This window comes from Bemisia tabaci, chromosome 2 (assembly GCF_918797505.1).
Source record: "Bemisia tabaci chromosome 2, PGI_BMITA_v3".
Classification (NCBI taxonomy): Eukaryota; Metazoa; Arthropoda; class Insecta; order Hemiptera; family Aleyrodidae; genus Bemisia; species Bemisia tabaci.
The window spans coordinates 8,219,448-8,238,844 of record NC_092794.1 but is presented as its reverse complement, the minus strand read 5'-3'; the positions used below and the strand labels follow the sequence as shown (position 1 = coordinate 8,238,844).

The window sequence follows — 19,397 nt, the reverse complement described above, 5'->3', positions numbered from 1 at the left end:
GTGTGCGAGAGAGACAGAAAACAGCCAGGCAGCTCGCCTAAGTGTGCGAGAGAGATAGAAAATAGCCAAGCGTCTCGCGTATGAGTGCGAGAGAGAAAGAAAATCGCCAGGCGGGACTTGCGTTGTTTTTCCGGCAAAGGCGCATGGCGTTCCCCCGCGACCCTCTGAGAGCGGTTGCACCCTACCCTCACACGCTTGGGTGTGCGAGAGAGACAGAAAACAGCCAGGCACCTCGCCTAAGTGTGCGAGAGAGATAGAAAATAGCCAAGCGTCTCGCGTATGAGTGCGAGAGAGAAAGAAAATCGCCAGGCGGGACTTGCGTTGTTTTTCCGGCAAAGGCGCATGGCGTTCCCCGCGACCCTCTGAGAGCGGTTGCACCCTACCCTCACACGCTTGGGTGTGCGAGAGAGACAGAAAACAGCCAGGCAGCTCGCTAAGTGTGCGAGAGAGATAGAAAATAGCCATGCGTCTCGCGTATGAGTGCGAGAGAGAAAGAAAATCGCCAGGCGGGACTTGCGTTGTTTTTCCGGCAAAGGCGCATGGCGTTCCCCCGCGACCCTCTGAGAGCGGTTGCACCCTACCCTCACACGCTTGGGTGTGCGAGAGAGACAGAAAACAGCCAGGCAGCTCGCCTAAGTGTGCGAGAGAGATAGAAAATAGCCAAGCGTCTCGCGTATGAGTGCGAGAGAGAAAGAAAATCGCCAGGCGGGACTTGCGTTGTTTTTCCGGCAAAGGCGCATGGCGTTCCCCCGCGACCCTCTGAGAGCGGTTGCACCCTACCCTCACACGCTTGGGTGTGCGAGAGAGACAGAAAACAGCCAGGCACTCGCCTAAGTGTGCGAGAGAGATAGAAAATAGCCAAGCGTCTCGCGTATGAGTGCGAGAGAGAAAGAAAATCGCCAGGCGGGACTTGCGTTGTTTTTCCGGCAGAGGCGCATGGCGTTCCCCCGCGACCCTCTGAGAGCGGTTGCACCCTACCCTCACACGCTTGGGTGTGCGAGAGAGACAGAAAACAGCCAGGCAGCTCGCCTAAGTGTGCGAGAGAGATAGAAAATAGCCATGCGTCTCGCGTATGAGTGCGAGAGAGAAAGAAAATCGCCAGGCGGGACTTGCGTTGTTTTTCCGGCAGAGGCGCATGGCGTTCCCCCGCGACCCTCTGAGAGCGGTTGCACCCTACCCTCACACGCTTGGGTGTGCGAGAGAGACAGAAAACAGCCAGGCAGCTCGCCTAAGTGTGCGAGAGAGATAGAAAATAGCCAAGCGTCTCGCGTATGAGTGCGAGAGAGAAAGAAAATCGCCAGGCGGGACTTGCGTTGTTTTTCCGGCAAAGGCGCATGGCGTTCCCCCGCGACCCTCTGAGAGCGGTTGCACCCTACCCTCACACGCTTGGGTGTGCGAGAGAGACAGAAAACAGCCAGGCAGCTCGCCTAAGTGTGCGAGAGAGATAGAAAATAGCCAAGCGTCTCGCGTATGAGTGCGAGAGAGAAAGAAAATCGCCAGGCGGGACTTGCGTTGTTTTTCCGGCAAAGGCGCATGGCGTTCCCCCGCGACCCTCTGAGAGCGGTTGCACCCTACCCTCACACGCTTGGGTGTGCGAGAGAGACAGAAAACAGCCAGGCAGCTCGCCTAAGTGTGCGAGAGAGATAGAAAATAGCCAAGCGTCTCGCGTATGAGTGCGAGAGAGAAAGAAAATCGCCAGGCGGGACTTGCGTTGTTTTTCCGGCAGAGGCGCATGGCGTTCCCCCGCGACCCTCTGAGAGCGGTTGCACCCTACCCTCACACGCTTGGGTGTGCGAGAGAGACAGAAAACAGCCAGGCACCTCGCCTAAGTGTGCGAGAGAGATAGAAAATAGCCAAGCGTCTCGCGTATGAGTGCGAGAGAGAAAGAAAATCGCCAGGCGGGACTTGCGTTGTTTTTCCGGCAAAGGCGCATGGCGTTCCCCCGCGACCCTCTGAGAGCGGTTGCACCCTACCCTCACACGCTTGGGTGTGCGAGAGAGACAGAAAACAGCCAGGCAGCTCGCCTAAGTGTGCGAGAGAGATAGAAAATAGCCATGCGTCTCGCGTATGAGTGCGAGAGAGAAAGAAAATCGCCAGGCGGGACTTGCGTTGTTTTTCCGGCAAAGGCGCATGGCGTTCCCCCGCGACCCTCTGAGAGCGGTTGCACCCTACCCTCACACGCTTGGGTGTGCGAGAGAGACAGAAAACAGCCAGGCAGCTCGCCTAAGTGTGCGAGAGAGATAGAAAATAGCCAAGCGTCTCGCGTATGAGTGCGAGAGAGAAAGAAAATCGCCAGGCGGGACTTGCGTTGTTTTTCCGGCAAAGGCGCATGGCGTTCCCCCGCGACCCTCTGAGAGCGGTTGCACCCTACCCTCACACGCTTGGGTGTGCGAGAGAGACAGAAAACAGCCAGGCAGCTCGCCTAAGTGTGCGAGAGAGATAGAAAATAGCCAAGCGTCTCGCGTATGAGTGCGAGAGAGAAAGAAAATCGCCAGGCGGGACTTGCGTTGTTTTTCCGGCAAAGGCGCATGGCGTTCCCCCGCGACCCTCTGAGAGCGGTTGCACCCTACCCTCACACGCTTGGGTGTGCGAGAGAGACAGAAAACAGCCAGGCACCTCGCCTAAGTGTGCGAGAGAGATAGAAAATAGCCAAGCGTCTCGCGTATGAGTGCGAGAGAGAAAGAAAATCGCCAGGCGGGACTTGCGTTGTTTTTCCGGCAGAGGCGCATGGCGTTCCCCCGCGACCCTCTGAGAGCGGTTGCACCCTACCCTCACACGCTTGGGTGTGCGAGAGAGACAGAAAACAGCCAGGCAGCTCGCCTAAGTGTGCGAGAGAGATAGAAAATAGCCATGCGTCTCGCGTATGAGTGCGAGAGAGAAAGAAAATCGCCAGGCGGGACTTGCGTTGTTTTTCCGGCAAAGGCGCATGGCGTTCCCCCGCGACCCTCTGAGAGCGGTTGCACCCTACCCTCACACGCTTGGGTGTGCGAGAGAGACAGAAAACAGCCAGGCAGCTCGCCTAAGTGTGCGAGAGAGATAGAAAATAGCCAAGCGTCTCGCGTATGAGTGCGAGAGAGAAAGAAAATCGCCAGGCGGGACTTGCGTTGTTTTTCCGGCAAAGGCGCATGGCGTTCCCCCGCGACCCTCTGAGAGCGGTTGCACCCTACCCTCACACGCTTGGGTGTGCGAGAGAGACAGAAAACAGCCAGGCAGCTCGCCTAAGTGTGCGAGAGAGATAGAAAATAGCCAAGCGTCTCGCGTATGAGTGCGAGAGAGAAAGAAAATCGCCAGGCGGGACTTGCGTTGTTTTTCCGGCAAAGGCGCATGGCGTTCCCCCGCGACCCTCTGAGAGCGGTTGCACCCTACCCTCACACGCTTGGGTGTGCGAGAGAGACAGAAAACAGCCAGGCACCTCGCCTAAGTGTGCGAGAGAGATAGAAAATAGCCAAGCGTCTCGCGTATGAGTGCGAGAGAGAAAGAAAATCGCCAGGCGGGACTTGCGTTGTTTTTCCGGCAGAGGCGCATGGCGTTCCCCCGCGACCCTCTGAGAGCGGTTGCACCCTACCCTCACACGCTTGGGTGTGCGAGAGAGACAGAAAACAGCCAGGCAGCTCGCCTAAGTGTGCGAGAGAGATAGAAAATAGCCAAGCGTCTCGCGTATGAGTGCGAGAGAGAAAGAAAATCGCCAGGCGGGACTTGCGTTGTTTTTCCGGCAAAGGCGCATGGCGTTCCCCCGCGACCCTCTGAGAGCGGTTGCACCCTACCCTCACACGCTTGGGTGTGCGAGAGAGACAGAAAACAGCCAGGCAGCTCGCCTAAGTGTGCGAGAGAGATAGAAAATAGCCATGCGTCTCGCGTATGAGTGCGAGAGAGAAAGAAAATCGCCCGGCGGGACTTGCGTTGTTTTTCCGGCAAAGGCGCATGGCGTTCCCCCGCGACCCTCTGAGAGCGGTTGCACCCTACGCTCACACGCTTGGGTGTGCGAGAGAGACAGAAAACAGCCAGGCACCTCGCCTAAGTGTGCGAGAGAGATAGAAAATAGCCAAGCGTCTCGCGTATGAGTGCGAGAGAGAAAGAAAATCGCCAGGCGGGACTTGCGTTGTTTTTCCGGCAAAGGCGCATGGCGTTCCCCCGCGACCCTCTGAGAGCGGTTGCACCCTACCCTCACACGCTTGGGTGTGCGAGAGAGACAGAAAACAGCCAGGCAGCTCGCCTAAGTGTGCGAGAGAGATAGAAAATAGCCAAGCGTCTCGCGTATGAGTGCGAGAGAGAAAGAAAATCGCCAGGCGGGACTTGCGTTGTTTTTCCGGCAGAGGCGCATGGCGTTCCCCCGCGACCCTCTGAGAGCGGTTGCACCCTACCCTCACACGCTTGGGTGTGCGAGAGAGACAGAAAACAGCCAGGCAGCTCGCCTAAGTGTGCGAGAGAGATAGAAAATAGCCAAGCGTCTCGCGTATGAGTGCGAGAGAGAAAGAAAATCGCCAGGCGGGACTTGCGTTGTTTTTCCGGCAGAGGCGCATGGCGTTCCCCCGCGACCCTCTGAGAGCGGTTGCACCCTACCCTCACACGCTTGGGTGTGCGAGAGAGACAGAAAACAGCCAGGCACCTCGCCTGAGTGTGCGAGAGAGATAGAAAATAGCCAAGCGTCTCGCGTATGAGTGCGAGAGAGAAAGAAAATCGCCAGGCGGGACTTGCGTTGTTTTTCCGGCAGAGGCGCATGGCGTTCCCCCGCGACCCTCTGAGAGCGGTTGCACCCTACCCTCACACGCTTGGGTGTGCGAGAGAGACAGAAAACAGCCAGGCAGCTCGCCTAAGTGTGCGAGAGAGATAGAAAATAGCCATGCGTCTCGCGTATGAGTGCGAGAGAGAAAGAAAATCGCCAGGCGGGACTTGCGTTGTTTTTCCGGCAGAGGCGCATGGCGTTCCCCCGCGACCCTCTGAGAGCGGTTGCAGCCTACCCTCACACGCTTGGGTGTGCGAGAGAGACAGAAAACAGCCAGGCAGCTTGCCTAAGTGTGCGAGAGAGATAGAAAATAGCCAAGCGTCTCGCGTATGAGTGCGAGAGAGAATGAAAATCGCCTGGCGGGACTTGCGTTGTTTTTCCGGCAAAGGCGCATGGCGTTCCCCCGCGACCCTCTGAGAGCGGTTGCACCCTACCCTCCCACGCTTGGGTGTGCGAGAGAGACAGAAAACAGCCAGGCACCTCGCCTGAGTGTGCGAGAGAGATAGAAAATAGCCAAGCGTCTCGCGTATGAGTGCGAGAGAGAAAGAAAATCGCCAGGCGGGACTTGCGTTGTTTTTCCGGCAGAGGCGCATGGCGTTCCCCCGCGACCCTCTGAGAGCGGTTGCACCCTACCCTCACACGCTTGGGTGTGCGAGAGAGACAGAAAACAGCCAGGCAGCTCTAAGTGTGCGAGAGAGATAGAAAATAGCCATGCTTCTCGCGTATGAGTGCGAGAGAGAAAGAAAATCGCCAGGCGGGACTTGCGTTGTTTTTCCGGCAGAGGCGCATGGCGTTCCCCCGCGACCCTCTGAGAGCGGTTGCAGCCTACCCTCACACGCTTGGGTGTGCGAGAGAGACAGAAAACAGCCAGGCAGCTCCTAAGTGTGCGAGAGAGATAGAAAATAGCCATGCGTCTCGCGTATGAGTGCGAGAGAGAAAGAAAATCGCCAGGCGGGACTTGCGTTGTTTTTCCGGCAAAGGCGCATGGCGTTCCCCCGCGACCCTCTGAGAGCGGTTGCACCCTACGCTCACACGCTTGGGTGTGCGAGTGAGACAGAAAACAGCCAGGCACCTCGCCTAAGTGTGCGAGAGAGATAGAAAATAGCCAAGCGTCTCGCGTATGAGTGCGAGAGAGAAAGAAAATCGCCAGGCGGGACTTGCGTTGTTTTTCCGGCAAAGGCGCATGGCGTTCCCCCGCGACCCTCTGAGAGCGGTTGCACCTACCCTCACACGCTTGGGTGTGCGAGAGAGACAGAAAACAGCCAGGCACCTCGCCTGAGTGTGCGAGAGAGATAGAAAATAGCCAAGCGTCTCGCGTATGAGTGCGAGAGAGAAAGAAAATCGCCAGGCGGGACTTGCGTTGTTTTTCCGGCAGAGGCGCATGGCGTTCCCCCGCGACCCTCTGAGAGCGGTTGCACCCTACCCTCACACGCTTGGGTGTGCGAGAGAGACAGAAAACAGCCAGGCAGCTCGCCTAAGTGTGCGAGAGAGATAGAAAATAGCCATGCGTCTCGCGTATGAGTGCGAGAGAGAAAGAAAATCGCCAGGCGGGACTTGCGTTGTTTTTCCGGCAGAGGCGCATGGCGTTCCCCCGCGACCCTCTGAGAGCGGTTGCACCCTACCCTCACACGCTTGGGTGTGCGAGAGAGACAGAAAACAGCCAGGCAGCTCGCCTAAGTGTGCGAGAGAGATAGAAAATAGCCAAGCGTCTCGCGTATGAGTGCGAGAGAGAAAGAAAATCGCCAGGCGGGACTTGCGTTGTTTTTCCGGCAAAGGCGCATGGCGTTCCCCCGCGACCCTCTGAGAGCGGTTGCACCCTACCCTCACACGCTTGGGTGTGCGAGAGAGACAGAAAACAGCCAGGCAGCTCGCCTAAGTGTGCGAGAGAGATAGAAAATAGCCAAGCGTCTCGCGTATGAGTGCGAGAGAGAAAGAAAATCGCCAGGCGGGACTTGCGTTGTTTTTCCGGCAGAGGCGCATGGCGTTCCCCCGCGACCCTCTGAGAGCGGTTGCACCCTACCCTCACACGCTTGGGTGTGCGAGAGAGACAGAAAACAGCCAGGCAGCTCGCCTAAGTGTGCGAGAGAGATAGAAAATAGCCAAGCGTCTCGCGTATGAGTGCGAGAGAGAAAGAAAATCGCCAGGCGGGACTTGCGTTGTTTTTCCGGCAAAGGCGCATGGCGTTCCCCCGCGACCCTCTGAGAGCGGTTGCACCCTACGCTCACACGCTTGGGTGTGCGAGAGAGACAGAAAACAGCCAGGCAGCTCGCCTAAGTGTGCGAGAGAGATAGAAAATAGCCAAGCGTCTCGCGTATGAGTGCGAGAGAGAAAGAAAATCGCCAGGCGGGACTTGCGTTGTTTTTCCGGCAAAGGCGCATGGCGTTCCCCCGCGACCCTCTGAGAGCGGTTGCACCCTACCCTCACACGCTTGGGTGTGCGAGAGAGACAGAAAACAGCCAGGCACCTCGCCTAAGTGTGCGAGAGAGATAGAAAATAGCCAAGCGTCTCGCGTATGAGTGCGAGAGAGAAAGAAAATCGCCAGGCGGGACTTGCGTTGTTTTTCCGGCAAAGGCGCATGGCGTTCCTCCGCGACCCTCTGAGAGCGGTTGCACCCTATCCTCTCATGTTTGGGTGTGCTCACTCCCATTTGCAATTCTACTCCAGGTTTGTACTCTATATGTCTGCTCTATGTTAATCTATGCTTCGAAGTTCGAACAGAAAAAAAAAAAAAAAAAGCTTAAAATTATCATATGTTATTGTTCTGTTATCATTTACACTTATCATTGTGCTGAATTTGTGCATTGTAGAATTGCAGAGTGTGTGATTAGTGGGTATGCTTGCTGCAGTTTTGGGATTTGAAATTTTTCAATTCGCTGCTGCCGTCAATTGTACTAATCCTAATAAGCTACGAATGTAATTCCACTCAAAACCAGAAATCCTGTTCGAGCAACGCTTACTTCCCTGACCAGCGTTGACTAATCAAGTGATTGTAAAATGAAACGTTCCTCACAAGCCCCTGAAAATTGGAGGATTGACATTGCCGTTTCATCAAGGTAAAGTATCATAACATGTGTGATCAATACATCGTAACCCTCCAGCCAAAGTATTACTAGCAGGATTTTTACAGAAATTGAGTTATGAGTAGTTTTGAAAGAACAAGATGCGTCTACATACATGAGTAATACTTTTTTAAAGAACAATAAAGTAGAGTATGAATATTTTTTGATAAAAGTTTATTGAGTTTTGTATCACAAGCGCCAAGTTGGGCAACGGCCCATCTTTCTGATTGTTTGCAATATTTGTTACCGCAACCTACGAAATCACTTTTAGTAAATTATTCTTGTATGATAATGCATCTCATTATTTCGAACATAAGATTTTATTAGAATAAAATAAAGAAATATGGTAAATACTCCGATAATGTTGATGAACTTTTGTATCACAAGTGTCACAAAAGAGCAAAGTATCACAAGTGCCAAGTTGAGTAATCGCTCATCTTTAGGAATTTTCAGTATCAACAACGTTTGGAATGATCTGGAGCAATTCGTCACTTTCCGAGTTTCCGGCCGGAGTATCACAAGAGCTATTTTTATCATAATTTATTCACGGATGGTTTTGAATTAATAAGATGCACTACCTAGAAAATATTAATTTTTTTTTTTTATTAAAATTGAAAAAACATGGAAAGAACTCCGTGAAATTTTATGAGCTTCCATATCGTATACGCCATCGGTTCTCAACGTGTCCTGAGAACGTGGTATCACAAGCGCCAATTTTCAAAGAAAACAAAAAAATATCAAAAGAAATTTTATCAAAATGTAAGACCGAAAGTTGTGTTGGATGCGTATTCTAAGTTTCAAGCCGAAACTCTGTCTCGTGCGGTCGGAAATCAGTTTGTCATTTCTTCTGAAAAGTTGACAAAGTGGCGCTTGTGATACTTTGACTAGAAGGTGACGACATAACTCTGTTCCATGCGCTTGAATTTGCATTTACAAGTCTTCAACGAAAGTAAGTGTCCATAATATTAATTATTTGCAACAAAGGCTTCTCTTATAGACATATGAATGGACATAAAGGTTTTCAGAAGTTCAATCTTCCAATCTAGGTGCAAAAGTGCAAAAAATGTAATACTTAAAGATAGTAAATTGTGCCTAAAAACATTTCTTTACGCCATTAAAATTCAACTAACAAAATTTCTTAACGCTCCAAAACGTGAACTGTGAAAGATAACAATAACTGCAGTTTGCATAAAAGTTGCTCAGAAGTTCATTGACTCTAAAAATAAGGGGGGGAGGGAACTCGGAGAAAATGGATGTATAAGAGGCTGTAGGGGGCTCTGAGAGCTGACTTTGAGCAGGTGTTTTGTCAGGACAGTTTTGACCAATTACTCTGGGCATTTAACTCATGCCAGCGGGGCGATTATTGAAATGTCATCGACTCTATGTCGCCGCTTACGTCAAGACATAGCCCTATCTTAACCGTGCAATATATCGCAATTCGATGTCTTATCGGGCTGGTTTAAATTTCAATAATCCGCCCGCAGGCGCGATCCTAGAGAATGTGTAGCCTAATTTTTATCAAAATAGTATGGTAACTATTAAAGTATTCGTGGCCCCAGGAAATATGTTTTTGAGAAGAGCATATATATATTCTTCAGAAACCACATCTACTATTGTCAAAACACACTCATGAATTAAAAATGATTAATTCAAACTGGCGACAGCATATAATATGTAGCTTTTCTTTGAAATTCACCTAATAAATCATGGTAGCGGAAAGCCTTTTAGGAAATTTAAATCTTTAAATGAAGATGTCACAGAGTAATGTAAAATTAAAGATGGCATCAAGGAAGACAACAACAGGACCTTTAATAGTATCCGATGTTTATATTCCAATTACTTGCGAATTTAAAAGTTATCAAGAACACTGAAAATTAATTTTAAATTTTGTCTTTCTTTCCAGCAACATATCTAAGCTTATGGAACCATTCATCTACTTAGAATTGAAGTTAGAGAATAGCACAGTGCAAACTGTGGAAATTCCTATTTCCATGTTTCATCTCCTTCGCCAAAACGTTTCAGTGCTGATGAAAGAAGTCTCAACCATGCAAGAGAGTTGTGATTCTATTCCAAAAACTGTAAAACTATAATTACTTGAACATCTATTCTTCTGCTCAGGAATTCGTTGGTTTGTTCTCTTGTATACTTTTTATGACTAAGTTAATTTTCTAAGTTTAAATTGACAAATTGCCTTTGTGGTCATTTATTTTTTCTTTGTATTCTGCAACAGAAAATTGTGTTGTATTTGGAGTTCAGCTCTCCTCCTATCTAATATCCACCCACATTTTCGTGTGTCAAAAAAAGGCCAGAAAACTCCACTCCAGATTCTGTGATCATTTTCAGACAAATTTACCCGAAGAAAGAAAACCGGACTAAAGAATAGGCATCAAGAATTAAAACCCTCATAAGTTACTGCCCTAATAATGCCCAAGTTTCACCTTTTATTTATTTTGACATTTTTTCTTTCAGATTAACAAGGTCAAATCAATCATTTTGTATAAGGAACCATCAACATGGTGACTAGAAATCTTACTGATGTTTTTGTACTCATGCGAAATAATGCCTCACAGAATAGAAATATCTACTCGGACCAGGTTTGTATTTATAATTCGGTTAATATTTCCAGAATTTTTCCTCTCAATTAAACTTGATTTGTGGGAAACCCCAAGGAGCTATGCATTTTTATGTGCTGGAAAATGATTTTAAATAGAAACATAATGTAGGTGAAACTAGAACTTTTTCAAACAATTGCAGTTATACGCATGTGCAGTTTACATAAAGATATGATGACTTCGTCATTGGGTGTTAAAATTCAGTGTAAAACTAGATTTCTCATGAAAGAGGGAAAAAGCTTGGAGACAGCAAATTAGAAGGTTGCACTATGCTGAGGAATCGGACCAATGGACCACTAGACAAGGTACGAATTTAAGCGATCTGATACATGTTTCTTAACCAGAATTTCACGTAGAAAACGATTCACACAACGGAAATTACGGAAACCAACTCCTAACGAAGATATTAACGTTTTTATTTCACATTGGTTACGAGGAGTTTGAACTGCCCGCTCACAAGAAACTCAAAGCTCTACGTGAGTCAAATCGCCCACTACAACGGTTTCAGCAAGCTTCTCAATCGAGCAATGTTCATTTCCCATCATGTGTTGTTCAAATTATAAGCAATTTGCTATAGCTGAGCCAAAGCGTCAAGACTGAGGTTGCCAGATTTTTATATCGCTGAGACGTTCATGATAACGTTTAGCGCGCGATGTGAATCACGTAGAGCATTGAGTTTTCATGAGCGGGTGGTTTGAATTCACGCATCAAGAATCATTAAATGTCTTCGGAAGGAGTTGATTTCGGTAATTTTCGTTGTGCGCATCGTGTTCTACGTGAAATTTTGGTGAAGAATCATGTATCAGAATGCTGAAATTCGTACCTTGTCTAGTGGTCCATTGCAGTTATACGCATGTGCAGTTTACATAAACTGATGACTTCGTCATTGGGTGTTAAAATTCAGTGTAAAACTGGATTTCTCATGAAAGAGGGAAAAAGCTTGGAGACAGCAAATTAGAAGGCTGCACTATGCTGAGGATCGGACCAATTAGTCTTGAAACGCCTTCTCAGTTGCCCTCTTGATCGATTACAAGTGTAGCACTTAAGAGTATATCTCCCTGAGAGCAAATAAGGTTCAAGAAAGCTTCCCTTAATCCTGAGAACTTTAGTTTTGGACTAGATATTATATGTAGTGGCATTATCACCAGCTCCATTGAAACTGAAATGATGCTATCTGAGACTTCACCTCTGCAATTATCACCTGCAATCCAAGTATATAGATGTATAAAATGTTTATTCATGATTAAAATTTTACTAAAAACCGTCAATGATTAAAACTTCCAATCTTAATCGATATTGGTTGATCAATGATGGACATTTCCCTGTAGCCAAACATTCACCATTAGACATATAAAGCATAAAATAAGAAATAGGATCTTCATATTTATGTATGAGATAAAGAAGGGTTATCCAAGAGGGTTGGACAAAAGAATAAAAGAACTAATGCTGTGTGAAAATGTCAAAGGGATAAGAAATGAGGATGAGGATACATATCTTGAAAAGGGAACGGTTAATAACATGATATTTCCCAAGAGAGTGAGGGAGTGCTTACATCGAATTGAAGTGCTTCAAATTGGAAGAGTTGGGACTGGGGGCGTTCAAAAGGAGTTTATCATTTAAACTGAGGGTATATCAGAATAACAACTGAGGATGAGGGCAGATTATTGAGGTATGAAGATAGGGAAAGCATACGGTAAAAAAAGAAGGGGAAAAGTAGGAACGGTATGGGATTAGCCGATAGGATACTAGAAGAAGAAGAAGAAAAAGAAAAAAGATACATACATAGGTTGTCCCAAAAGTACTGCACGTTTTTTTTTTTTTTTTTTGGACGAACGGTAGCAGATATCAAAATGCGGTTTGTGTAGTCTTAAAGACCGAACAATTACTAATAAAACAAGACAAATTTGAGCTCTCTAAGTCAAAAAATGATCAAGTTTTATTGTTTTGAAAATTACTTGCAGAGGTGACCCCTCCAGGATTTTTAGCTTCTTTTCTGGAAAAAAACAAAGATTTGATTAATCAAAAATTCTACAGAGAAATCGTTGCGATCAAATGAAGTTGCCAAAATGGTATCAGCCCGGACCTCGCACCCTGTGATTTTTGGTTATTCCCTACGTTGAAAAAGAGCTTAAGAGGCAGGAAGTTTAACTCCATCAACTAGATAAAAAGAGCTGTTGAAACTTTCTTAAAGAACATCAGGCAAGAAGAATTTGAAAAAACATGCTTGAAGAAGTGGAAAGAACGGTTGCGGCGCTGTGTGGCAAGTGATGGAAGGTATTTTGAGAAGGAAACTAGTGTCCAGTCGTTCAGTGAAGAAGAGTGAATGCTAGTAATCTTGGTAAGATTCTGTAAAATTGATTTAATAAAACCACTTGAATCTTTAATTCTTGGTTTTTTTTCCAGAAAAGAAGCTAAAAATCCTGTAGGGGTCACCTCTACAAGTCATTTTCAAAACACTGTAACTTGGTCATTCTTTGACTTAGAGAGCTCGGATTTGTCTTGTTTTATCAGTAATTGCTCGGTCTTTAAGACTACTCAAACCGCATTTTGATATCTGCTACCGTTCGTCCAAAAAAAAAACGTGTAGTACTTTTGGGACAACCTATGTATTATCTGATGAATCGAGAAAGTCATGTTCCTCTCCTAGAGAGGAATAAATTAAAATCCTTGTTTATGAATCTACCCATCAATCTGTACCCCAAAGATTGCATCTCCTTGCTGTCTTTTAGACATCTGATTCTTAAGTTTTCACTTTCATTGGCAGATAATCAATGATCGAATGGCACTTGTCGAGGCTGGAGGTATTGAACTGGCGCAGAGAGAAGACTATGAAACGCCGCAGTGGGGTGACACATTAGAAGAGGCACGTTACTCCATAACCAGACTCCGAGAAAAACTAAAAGAGCTAGCAGCTCTGCAGGAAGTTCATATGCAAAGGCCTACGTTTGATGAATCTACGCATCAGGAACTTCAAATGGAAGTATTAACCCAAGAGATTTCGAAGGTATCTACTAGATTTACTATTTCATGAGTGACTCATGAGTTTACTACCCACTCCATTTCTGTGTAGTCCAAGCATTATCCCAAGGAGTATTTTTCAACGGAAAAATCGGGATTTATTGCAATTTTATCGGTGATAAAATCGCTAGGATCATCAACATCTGAGCAATTATCCTTGGTCGTATCGAGATAAAATCGCGATTTTATCGCCCGGCAATTTATCGCGCTTTTCTCGAGGTGACAAAATCGCTAGGATCATCAACATCTGAGCCATTATCCTTGATCTTATCGAGATAAAATCGCGATTTTATCACCTGGCAATTTATCGCGATAAAAGGCGATTTAATCTCAAGTTTACCGACCAAAATTGATTGCGATTTTATTGAACCAAAAATTCCAATGTGTAGCAATCTAATAGCCATAGTTCGCAATTTCTAATGCGATAATATATCGATATATTGCCACCGATATGATCGCGATAACCAACCAATAAAATCGCTATTTATCGCGATCACTGATACTTGGGATCATTGACTAAAATCATTGAACTCAGACGACTCTCAACTAAGAATCAAACTCAGGACCTCTTGGTTGAAGGTCGAGTACTGAAATTGAAACGCCAAAGGAGTTGGATGTAATTTCAAAAGTAACTTCACTGGACATAGTTTTATCCTCTGCCTCTCTTGTAGAAAAACCTCCATTGAGTTAAAATGAAGCAATGAGTCAGTACGACTAGCCACTGGATCATGTATTGACTAGAAAATCTAAATGCATCGATGGTGAAATGTATCTTAATGTGCAACATTGCACGTTTCCTGTTGTATTTCACTGCTTTAAAAGACGAATGTAATGGATGAATTCAACCACAAAAAACTAACGACAAATACACACTACGAACACTACACATACATACATACTAACACACTACTACATACTAACACTTTACATACACTACTACACTTTGTACATACTAACACTATGTACAATAGAATAGAATCAAAAGAAACTCAGTGCTCTGCACTGTGGACTAATTTGTTCCTAGTTTCTTTTAGTATAAATACGCCCAACTGATCATCATTGTAACAGGGATTTTTCTCTCGAATCACTTTTAGCCAAACATTGAGAACGAATTTATCGGGGGAAAATTGATCATTTTTAGAATTTGCATCCAACAAGAAAAAGACATGGACCTAACCAACCATGGCCTTTCACCAACGGAGAAACTCCAAAAATGCATATCTCGGTTGTGGGATTCCAGAGTCTCAGTCTCTATGTTATTTTTTAAAAGGAGACAGAACCAACATTGTGGCTCGAAATTTTCACAAAATATTCCCTATGTAGAGAAAAAAAGTCACTGAAGTTTCCAAAACATGACAATTGGTAGTTTTCAATGTAGAAAATGAAGAATGACAGGGTGTTTGCAACGCTCAAAACGGAGGTAAGTATGCAGTTTCCTGCAGTTTCACCATTGATACACAGCACTTTAATAGCCAACTATTAAAATCCTGAAAGGATTGTGCCCTGTCAGCTTGTTTTTTTCCTATTTTTATTTGCTTTAATTGTGTCAGTTTTTTTATTCCAATTTTATCAAGCCAGGCAAGACTGAACACTTACAGATTTTTTGAAGCCATACTTATCATGAATTTATGGGGTGTTTCAGATGTTCTCTCGAATTCAAAGATTAGTGCAACAAATTCGTCATGCCAGTGAAAACGACAGAAAGGATCAAGAGCGCCGTTTATCTTATAGTGTAATTACATCTTTGCTAACTTCTCTGCAAGAATTGACTAATCACTTTCGAGGCCTACAGAGCTCTTACTTAAATAGTAAGTTCATTAAGTGTCTATCTTGAATTTGGTTCTCTCTTTTTTGGTCTTGTTAAATCAAAATAGATTTTTTGTGAACTCATCGATTGTGAAGCTTTGGAAACACATCTCGATTGTGGTACATCACTATCTTTGCTCCTATCTTATTTTGTTAAGACATTTTTACTACGTATTTCTGTAAGAAACTTTTTTATCTATCTATTTAGCAAGCAATTCACAGGGGAAAAAAAAAAACTCTATATACAGAGAAAACAGGAAATCACAGCTGAACATTTAATTGAATTATAACAGTAAAACAAAACAAAAAATTGAATTCCAACTTCACAACAAAATAACTTGTCATAAGTATACAAAGCCCACCCTCTTGTTAAAAACTGAAAAAAAACCAAATCCAAGTAACCATGCAGCTTTAGTTGGAGGCCATTGTATTAAGAAACTGGCCTACAATCAGGAGAGTAAAAACAGAAGTTTCTTTTAGAGGATAATAGCTTCTGTGAGCTTGCTGAAGCAAGCCTTCACAGCCAGCCAAGAGGCCTCTGCCCCCTTAATCTCAGATAAATTGCTACATGCTTGCTTTGCAAGCTTCCTCACTTGCCATAAACTGAGGAAGGGAAAAAAAAGGAAAAATATTGAAAGGAAAAATATAGGAAGGAGGAAAAAATTGAAAAGGAAAAATAAAAAGGGGTGGAAAAAGAATGTATTAATGGCGGATGGAAAGAATAAGAGAGGAGGGAAAAGTAATGAAAGAGAAATACAAAAATATTAGAGAAAGGAAGGAAAAAAGAGGAAAGGAACAATGGAAGAAGATAAAAAAAATAAAAATAAAAATCAGGAAAAAAAGAAAAATTAAGGGGTACGAGAAAAGGGCAAGGAAAAAATAAATGTGGAAGAAGAAAGAAAGAAAAGAATAAAAATAAATGGTAGGAAGAAAGTAAAAGAAATAAGAGTAAGAAAAAGATGAAAGTCAGGAAATGAAAATAGAAAAACATGTCACAGTTTCATTTTAGTATTATTTTTCTAATTTAAATTTTCATTCCATGTGTCCATGCTGAGCTTGAACAGTGTATTCAATGCTAAAACTCTAAGGTAATTTTTTTTTCCCTTCAAATTTTGCAGGATTAGATTCACGTGAAGAACGATCAAGACTTGATTTTGGCTCAAAAGAGGAGGACAGGGAGCTATTTTCTGTAAATGGGTTCAATGATGCCGACTGGGAAACCGAGTGCATTGATGAAAGATTCAGAGTAACGAAGCCTGGTCAGTCTATAAGCGAGCAACAGATGCTCCTAATAGAAGAAGATAATGCCAAGACAGCAGAAATGCGAGATAAACAAGTTTCGAGTATAGTCCAGTCAATTGTTGATTTAAATGTGCTCTTTAAAGATTTATCTACAATGGTTGTAGAGCAGGTATGGATTTTTTAATTTATCAATTTTTTAGGGCTGTGCGAATGTGGTTTTTTTTATGTCGAATCGAATCGAATTGAATCGAATATTTTGAAAAAGTTTCAAATTCAATTCGAACCGAATTGAATATTTTTAGTTTTTACCTATTTTTGACCAAAACCAACCTCTGTGTTGGTCGAAGTAAAAATTGAAAAAATAATTTTTTTCTTTCTAACTTTCAAATTTTGATTAAAGAAATTACTATTATGGATAAAAAGATCAAAAATCAATCACTTCACTTAAGTATCAACACATTTTTGTGAACATTTTGATTTGCTGGGGAAAGAAAAGAAGGGAGAGAAAATTGTTTCCTCTCAGGACAAGCAATTGATTGAACCGTCGTGGAACTGTAAAACTGCTTCTTACTGATTCGTTTTTATCAGTTTTACTCCACATCAATGCTGATCTCGTAAAGACAGTCTAGCAACATTGTAAAGACCTGGGTGCTGCGCGGGGCGGAGAAGGATAGGTTATGGAGGTTAGTACCTCAAAACCTCAAAACAAGTAGTTTGAACTGCGCGCCGTATCGAGTTCTTACTAGTACGTCATCAATATGGCCGGATGTACGAATATTCGGTCTTTCTTGTTGGATATTCGGAGTTTAGTCAATGTTGTTGAATAATTCGATTATTCAGGGTTTCCAGGTTCGAGTTCGAATCGAATATCGGAAAAATTATTCGAACTCGAATATTCAAGATTTTCGAATATTCGCACAGCCCTACAATTTTTCCATTGTTTATGAGTATTCATGAGAGAAGAGACTATGCAGTGCCCCTGAGTAAATGTAGGCAAATTTTTCAGGAATGTTATTTTGTCTAGTTGAGTTGAGAAATTGTAATCTGACAGCAAACGTCAAACCACAGCTACTTGCAGCTTCTATCTGCTTGTTTTTTTATGCGAGAATTGCTTGATTTTTTCAAACAAAATTTCAGAGAATATATTTGAAAAGGCAAAGAATACCCTCCAGGATTTTGTAAAATAATAATCAGCTGTCAATCACGCCATTTTTCAAGAAAGTAAAACGTGACTTGTGTGAATGATGACTGTCTCAACAAGATTTTTCAAGAGCGTTAGTGAAGGTTACATTTTACTCCTGGTTTTCGACCCTGCGGAATATACTTTTTGTCCTTACAGTAGACCCTGAACGACAACTTATAGAGTTTTAAATATTCGAAACCATTTTTTACTGCCAGAACTCACTAGATCACATTATATTCAAATTAATACTGCTTTTATCAATTCATCATCTGATTCAATCATTTTAATTGTGGCATGTCATCTGGCATGCTGCTGCACAACTTCTACGATACTGAGAGTCTCACTAGTACAATTTTAAACAGGGGGGAGCCCCCTCAGCAGGTAGCTTCCGCTACTTGTTTGTTAAAAAAAAAAAAAAAAAAAAAAAAAAAAAAAAAAACACCACCAAATTAAACAGGTTTGTTTCAATTTTTAATGGCTCATGCAGCCACAAAAATGGTGTCCTTTACTTTTCAAATTCGAGAAATCTCTAGCTCCCCAAGTCTCGAAGTTTGATACAAGAAGTAAAAAATGTTGTTGTTTCCTAAAAAACTTTAGATAAATGACCACTCATTTTTACTCCATGAAGCATGCTTGGGGCCAAGATTTCTCAAATTTCAAAAATAAGGGACATTCTAGCTACAGAGTGCCTCATTTAAATTCCAGATACTATCACATTTGTATGTTTCAGGGCACTGTGCTTGACCGAATAGATTATACTCTTGAGCAAACTTCAATAGGAGTATCGCAAGGGTACGAGCAGTTGGTGAAAGCTGATCGCTCCCATGCAAAAAATCGAAAAATGATGTGTATTATGTGTTTAGCTCCTGTAACACTGATTATGTTATTTCTGCTGATAATTATTAAGTTTTAACGTAAATTATTGATAAAAAAGATTATAAATGTATATTTTTGTTTGAGAATTCTCTAACAGAACTAATTTAATTTATTTCCAGATCAGGTAAAAGAAAAGGAATGTGCTTTATACAATTACAGAGAGGTCAGAGAGGAGAAAAATGAATTGAAAAGGCAGCTGCAAAAACGGCTCATATGCAATAACCATCTTTTAAGAAAAATGCCTTTCAAGTTTAAAACTGTCAATAACTTGTTGCTTTTTGAGAAAATGAATGAGTTTTTGTGTGTTGTCATGATTAGGACCCTTGGCAAAGAAGAGCTGAACAAAGATTGATGAATTATTTGTATTGGTAAAAAGCAAGGTGTTTGCATTTGGGCTGTTTTTGCAGTCAGTTGAAGTCTGTGCTCTATTGAATCAGTGAGAACGAAAACACACCAACTCGAAAAATTAAAATAATTAAGACACTTACAAAATTACGAAGTAGGTGAAGAAGTTAATCGAAGAAAAAGATTTTAGGTGTCGAAAGACAAGTACTTAAGGATACTTTAAAGGTCCGAGTTGGAACAAATGTGTTGCCTTCAATGACCTTTATGAAAATTGACTGTCACAATTAAAAACTGAGCAGTTTCGAGTGACCGAGTTGGTATATTTTTGTTCTTGCTGATTCAATAATGAAAGAGGGGAAAATTTAGTAGAAAAGACATTTTTCCAGATTATTATAGAAGTTCTGCTTATGACATGAGGTGATGGTAAGAAAATCTCAAGAAATTCCCTGAATTTTCTCATTAATCCTTGGCTTTTCTCATCATTGAGAGCTTTTTGACTCTCTTAGGTTTTTATAATTCCAAAAACTCTGTGC

The 19,397-nt window shown here is 43.7% G+C and overlaps 2 protein-coding genes across 2 annotated transcripts; both read left to right on the top strand.

Moving 5' to 3' along the window:
- The first annotated feature begins 7,400 nt into the window (after positions 1–7,400).
- On the top strand, positions 7,401–9,913 carry LSm-4 (COMM domain containing 5 Like Sm protein 4). Its single transcript, XM_072296647.1, has 2 exons — positions 7,401–7,776; positions 9,686–9,913. The coding sequence occupies exons 1-2, from the start codon at positions 7,718–7,720 to the stop codon at positions 9,870–9,872; spliced, it is 246 nt and encodes an 81-aa protein (XP_072152748.1). The 5' UTR covers positions 7,401–7,717; the 3' UTR covers positions 9,873–9,913.
- Syx16 (syntaxin 16) lies at positions 9,704–18,588 on the top strand. Its single transcript, XM_019045159.2, has 6 exons — positions 9,704–9,910; positions 10,252–10,376; positions 13,159–13,398; positions 15,055–15,220; positions 16,337–16,629; positions 18,374–18,588. The coding sequence occupies exons 2-6, from the start codon at positions 10,296–10,298 to the stop codon at positions 18,554–18,556; spliced, it is 963 nt and encodes a 320-aa protein (XP_018900704.1). The 5' UTR covers positions 9,704–9,910; positions 10,252–10,295; the 3' UTR covers positions 18,557–18,588.
- Positions 18,589–19,397: the final 809 nt, after the last annotated feature.

What these genes read in the sequence shown, in the direction of transcription:
- LSm-4 (XM_072296647.1), top strand. Translation starts at nt 7,718, where the DNA reads ATGAAACGTTCCTCACAAGCCCCTGAAAATTGGAGGATTGACATTGCC. An exon ending in GACATTGCCGTTTCATCAAG is followed by an intron (nt 7,777 to 9,685) that starts GTAAAGTATCAT and finishes CTTTCTTTCCAG; the next exon opens with CAACATATCTAAGCTTATGG.
- Syx16 (XM_019045159.2), top strand. Translation starts at nt 10,296, where the DNA reads ATGGTGACTAGAAATCTTACTGATGTTTTTGTACTCATGCGAAATAAT. An exon ending in TAACCCAAGAGATTTCGAAG is followed by an intron (nt 13,399 to 15,054) that starts GTATCTACTAGA and finishes GGGGTGTTTCAG; the next exon opens with ATGTTCTCTCGAATTCAAAG. An exon ending in CTACAATGGTTGTAGAGCAG is followed by an intron (nt 16,630 to 18,373) that starts GTATGGATTTTT and finishes TGTATGTTTCAG; the next exon opens with GGCACTGTGCTTGACCGAAT.